The following is a 6,020-nucleotide window of genomic DNA, read 5'->3' on the forward strand; positions in this document are numbered from 1 at the left end:
TCAAGACCGGACTGATGAACTGGTTGAAAAAGTCGCCTACATGAACATAGGCTCTCTGGATAAACAGAATTGTGACCGGCCCCCCTTCCTAACAAAGACGTTGTGAAAGGAAATGTTAGAAAATCAGATGTGTTGTGTCCGTTATTTTCTTGCTCTGTCAAATTTGACTTTTCTTCACTCTTTCCTTGACACCTGTTAGACAGGTTATACAAGTCCCCTGCAGACAACAGGTGTTTTAGGTGATGACGGATGATGATGATGTCCGGGTCAAATGGTGTTTTAAGAGGTGCGGTTAGACTAAAATACGTTTCCACTTGTTACAGTAACTTTTACGACTAGTGTGTGTGAACACTTGTGTGGTGTTGGGATATTGTCGGCCACTTACAAACTGGCCACTGTCATTAATGCTTCTGTATAAGTCTTTTTAATATTACAGGATATTTGTATTTTTACATTCTTTACATTGTGTGTAAATGAACTGTCGGTGTTCCTCTGTAAATTGCCCCCTGAGGGATGAATGAAGTATTTAGAATTGAATTCAGTTAAATGAAGCAACGAAAGATCGTCTGAAAACATTACTGCAACAGATCCAATTATTTTCATGGAAACATTTTCTTGTTTTATTACATTAATGAATCCACATACCTGAAAGGAAGAAGGAGAGCAGTGAGTTTCAAGTTTCAAACATCAGTCAGTGAATAAATGGAAGCTCTGATACAGGCGAGTTTCACCTGTAAGTCTGACAGGTGACAGAACCTGAAACAACATAAACAGCCTGACAACCCTCCAAAACAGACCTGAGGGTGGCGCCACAGGTCAAACATTGACACCTGAAGACTCACACAAGTGATACACCTTTGAGTAAAAATACTCCAAATCTTTTTGTCGGATCTTTGTCTCTTTGGTGAGATGTTTCACTTTACCGGACCCAAACAGCTGAAATTTAACATTTTAAGGCATTTGGACAGGAAATGTCTCTTTGGTGCAGCTGCTGACATCTCAAAAGCTTTGTCACCACTGGGTTCATCTGTTCTCTTTTATGTCTGGTGCAGTTCGGATCAGTTCGGCTCTCTCAAACGTTGGGTCGGATCTCAGCGTAGTTCTTGACGACTCCAGAGAACCTGATGATGTGAACTTCGGGGTTTCTGGCTTTGAAGTCTTGCCACAGGTACTCAGGTGACAGAACCTTACTCGGCTTGTTGACCCACATGTAACTGAAAACACAGGAACAGGAAGCACATTCATTACAAAAATACAACCAGGGTAAACACCTGTTCAGGTGACCCTTGGCCTCCCTACCTGTTCAGGTGACTCTCTTCCTGCCAGGCCGCCTCGATGCCTTCCCTGGCGTCAGCCTCGAAGTTGGAGCGACAGGTTTTGGCGAGCATGTGTACTTCCTGCAGGAGGCCTCCAAACGCCCCTCCACAGTAGTAGAAGTCTCCCTCCCCAGGAGCCACATAGGCTCTGGAGGCGGGCCTCCGTTCGTAGGGGAATTTGCTGCGGTCGTCTCTGTAGTAACCTGCAGGCACAGGTAGGAAAGAAAAACGTAACATGCCCAAATATGAAGGTGAGATCAGTCTGATCGACGACGTAACAACCCAAACTTCACCTGAACAGGTAGAGCGGTGTGGTCCTGTTGGCTCTACGTAGAGCCAAACTTCACGTCGAAAGACAACAGAGGTAGTGATCAACTCTAAATAACTGGGACTATTTCACTACACAGTGGAAGTGAGCATCCCTCCGCCCCAGAACATAGTCCCAGCAAATACAAAGATGTCCTCACTGCAAGCTTACAGTCGGAGAAGACCACTAAAATTAGAAACACATCTGGAGGATAGACTAGTAATTTATTGGGTTAGCAGGTGACTGGAGCAGAATTAGTCGATCGACAGAAACTATTTATATAACCAATTAATCGTTCAGGTCATTTTTCCAGAGGATTTTCTGCTTTTCTTTGTCTCATGTGACAGAAAACACAAGAACTTTGGTCTTGGACACAGGTTTCTAAAATGTTATAGACTAAACAATTCGTCAGGTTGTTTTTAATCACATTATTACATTTCCGAAGAAAAAATAAATATCTAATGTTTTAAAGGTGCTGAATTTGACTAATTCCTCACCGTGAGCAATGGCCACTGACTGAATACATTGTGTCATATTATAACATTTATTTATAACCCTTTCTAGATTTTGTTTACACAAACTGCCGGACATCTTCGGAGGCTAGTGGGGGGGTTGGGTACCCGAATTACTGAACCACAACGGTACCGGTACGACGCGTAGCCTTGACGTGGGCATGGAAAGTAGGAAGGATCCTCTGCTGACCTGGATGTATCACAGCGACCAGTCTGCCCAGTGACTCCGTCCCCCAGCGGCCATGGAACTTGGAGTCCACGTCCAGACAGAAGATGTAGTCGGTGTAGTTCTGAAGCTTCTCCTCTATCAGGATCTGGATCAGCTCCATCCTGCGGGCTGAGATCTCCTGCCAGCGGTTGGAGCTGGGCACGGAACTCACTATCAGCTGGTGGAGCAGCAGGAGGGAGGGGAAGAGGAGGGGGAGGGGGAGGAAGAAGATGAGCAGGAGGAGGAGGAAGAGGAGGAGCCGGAGCAGAAGGAAGAGCAGGGAGAGGAGGAATAGGAGGAGGAGGAAGAGGAGGAGCAGGAGCAGGAGGAAGAGCAGGGAGGGGAGGAGCAGGAGCAGGAGGAAGAGGAGGGGGAGGAGCAGGAGCAGGAGGAAGAGGAGGGGGAGGAGCAGGAGCAGGAGGAAGAGGAGGGGGAGGGGAGGAGCCGGAGCAGGAGGAAGAGGAGTGGGAGGGGAGGAGGAAGAGCCGGAGGAGGAAGAGGAGGAGTTATTTTTATAAACCAAGCAGACAGATTGCAGCTGATCTGTGGTCAGTTTTTTGGAAACTGAAAATTTCACCTGAATCCTTCATTTACCTTTCTGCCGGCGGCCATTTTGACTTCGGGCACCTCCTTCGGCCGGTCGGTGAAGACGTACACGTGCACCTTGAAACCAACGAAGAAGTGCTGCTCCGCGGTCTCCAAGAAGTTTTTCAGGAACATGATATACCTGTGGTGAAGATGAGAAGGGTCACATCCAGGTCAAAGGTCAAACCAGAAATGTTGCATTCAGGGCAGTGTGGAAACCACAGCGCTGTGATATCATACTTTCCCACAGCAAACACGGTGACTGCGATGCTGATGTTCTTCTGTTTGTAGATGCTGTCGAGGAGAACCGGGTTAAAAGTCCCCTCCCAGACCACAGGAGCCAACCAGGGCGTCACTGTCACCACGTCGGTACGACTACGATTCAAGACACACACTGATGTCATCAACAAACAAACAAACAAACAAACAACAACACAATACTCATAAAAGGCGACGACAATGAACGTTACTCACCCATGGATGATGCTGGGTTGTTTGTACTGCAGACTAAAAGAAAAAGAAAAAAAAAACAGTCTCTGCATCAGAAAACTACACAACAGTCTGAAGAGCTGCCAGCACCCCCTACAGGCTGCTGAGGTCACTAGATTCACAATACATCTCCAATGTTGGAGTCTGACCACTGGTGGAGGTACTAATGTAAAGTCTCTCCTACGGTTGGTATTAGAGGAAACATCATGAGGAAACATAATCTACAGGGTTGGAATGAGACCAAGATCTACTGCACTTAAACAAAGCGTTTGATGAAGATCGAGGCTTTCAGGTCCCACATGTCACTGACTGGCACATGTGAAAGACTTCATTACCCAGATTCCTATATGCTGAGGGGTTTAATTTGAAGGACAATGCTTCATTCATGTCACTTCCCGGTCAGACTTCTCTGCTGTAGCTGAGTTGGCACTTAGTGCCACAGATGCATCTGAAAACGCCTCCCACCGGCCACGGGGGTGGTGTGGTGTTGTCAGTGCAGTGTCTGAAGCCTCACTCGGCCACTTCTGTGATCATAAAACCGTCTGGAGTCATAAACATGGGAATTTCGCCAACTCTACTGTCTTTATGACAGGAACATGACATAAACCTGGTTTCATTCTATAATTTTCTTCCTGTCAACAAATGAAAATGTCAAAGAAAAGAACAAAACAGTCTGCGTTTTCTGGTGTACCCCAGGGTTCACTTTTACTTACATACTTCTGCAACATAAAATAATGCATTTTTCTGACCTTTCTATATATATATATTGGCTTGTTTTTGAGTAAAAGTGGCACTTTTACCTCTTCAGGCCTCGGAGTTAATTAATGAAACATTTTGAGGAATTACATTTTTTTCTTTGGTGGCACAACTCAACTCATTGTCATATGCTGCATGTGATGAGGAGACTGTGCTTCATTTTAAGGGGTCAATACAGGTACATTTAAAATATACAGCTTTCATTCTCATAAAACCAAAATACGCTAAAAATATGGAAATATAATGACATTAAAAAAAACAAACAAGCAGTTGGTGATGTCTTCCAGAGCTCCTGCTCACAGCTCTTTCTGCATAAAGGTGATTGTCCAAATTTAAATTTACGATGTGCTATTTGACACTGGCCATTCACCACACTCCCAGTGACTTGGCTATATCACGGAAGAGGCTCTGGAGCACGACTTGTGATACATTTGAAGACTACTTTGAGAAAACAAAAATGTGGGAAGCTCTCAAAGCAAAGTGGATGTGACAGTGATGCCACCGGACAGGCTTTTTGTCCATTATTTTCAAAGACTGACCCGATAAGGATGTGAGATGTCTGACTGTAGGATCAGACCTTGGGGAATACCCATTCTGTTCCTCAAAAGGGACGACTTTTCCGGGTCAACTTTCAAACACGGCTCTGTAGTTTGAAGTTATGACTCAAACCGATCAACTGCTTGTTGAGAGAAACTTAATGTAGACAACTTAGACAGGACAATGCCATGATTGTCAAATGCCTCTTTCCGGTCAAGACACGCTGCCCCCACGACATTACCCCCATCCAAGGACAATTAATGTGTTCAGTGAAAGAACAGGTTGCAGTTTCTGTGTAATATTTTGTTGTATTACTAAAACCAAAGTGTTTTGGATGAATGGATGATTGGTCTCTAGGCAGTCACGTAGCTGTGCTGCCACAACCTTCTCAAGTACCTTTGACAGGACAGGTAGAGTAGAAATAGAGTGACAGTTGCATATCAGATCATGATCCCCTGCTTTGAAGACTGGTGTAATGACTGCTTTTTCCCAGTCTCTGGGAATGTATTGATCGTAATTGATAAATTGATGAGAATTATCACAAGTCTTATCAATATAGAGCTGTATTTTTTAATGAAACAAGTATCCAAATTATAAAATGTCTTTTGCCTTAGAATTGGATAGTTTCGTTATAACTAAAACAAATTTTGCTTCGTAAACTCCTTGGATACACTGTCATACATCTGTCAATGCAAAACAACACATAGTGGCCACCTTGGGGCCAATTGAGGAACCGCTCTGATGTTAGGTCATATTTTTCTTCGTGTCATCAGAGTGTCTCAGCTGTCTGTCTGCCCACCGCCACCACTGTCACGGGTTTAACTTGAACCCTCTTACCACAGTCATTACAACTTTATACTGTTTTAGTAAATAGCATTTCTCTAACAGTTAATATTCAGAGTTCACCTACAGTTTTACATTTCTAGAAAGAATTACAAGTGTTTATATTTGCTTTCAGTTTTATTCAGTTGTCATAAACAACTCTCCTTGGATTTTGAATTTTTAATCAAGTTCAAGTGTTTTCATCTTAAAGCAAACTTCCATCTTTACTAAAGTTAATCAAAGTCGGTTGTTTTAGATCTTTCGGGAAAAGTCATGGTGACAACAGGAGATCTGGTGTGTCTTTGTGGGTTTAATCAGATTTCTAGTTTTGTGTTTTTATCAACAGCTGATTATTGATGACTTCCTGCAGTCAGATGTGAACCGTTCAGTCTCTGACCAGCAAGTGTCAGCTGAGTCCCTCTGATGCTGTATGGAGGATAACTGTGAAAGTGTTCAGACTAAACACACTCGGTGTGTCTGTGTGTTGT

General features: G+C 43.9%; 1 protein-coding gene across 7 annotated transcripts in view; it reads right to left on the bottom strand.

Moving 5' to 3' along the window:
* Positions 1 to 593: 593 nt before the first annotated feature.
* The window catches only part of LOC120784939 (globoside alpha-1,3-N-acetylgalactosaminyltransferase 1-like), a 15,440-nt gene continuing 10,013 nt past the window's right edge, over positions 594 to 6,020 (bottom strand). For all 7 annotated transcript variants that reach the window (XM_040119100.1, XM_040119147.1, XM_040119138.1 and 4 more), the window contains 6 exons: positions 3,403 to 3,435; positions 3,169 to 3,303; positions 2,938 to 3,070; positions 2,326 to 2,521; positions 1,300 to 1,519; positions 594 to 1,214 (listed from right to left, as the gene is read on the bottom strand). In XM_040119100.1, coding sequence (XP_039975034.1) covers positions 1,073 to 1,214; positions 1,300 to 1,519; positions 2,326 to 2,521; positions 2,938 to 3,070; positions 3,169 to 3,303; positions 3,403 to 3,435 — 859 coding nt within the window. In that variant the 3' untranslated portion in view covers positions 594 to 1,072. The remainder of the gene's footprint in view (positions 1,215 to 1,299; positions 1,520 to 2,325; positions 2,522 to 2,937; positions 3,071 to 3,168; positions 3,304 to 3,402; positions 3,436 to 6,020) is intronic.

The sequence above is a fragment of the Xiphias gladius genome, chromosome 3 (genome assembly GCF_016859285.1).
Source record: "Xiphias gladius isolate SHS-SW01 ecotype Sanya breed wild chromosome 3, ASM1685928v1, whole genome shotgun sequence".
NCBI classification, from domain to species: domain Eukaryota; kingdom Metazoa; phylum Chordata; class Actinopteri; order Istiophoriformes; family Xiphiidae; genus Xiphias; species Xiphias gladius.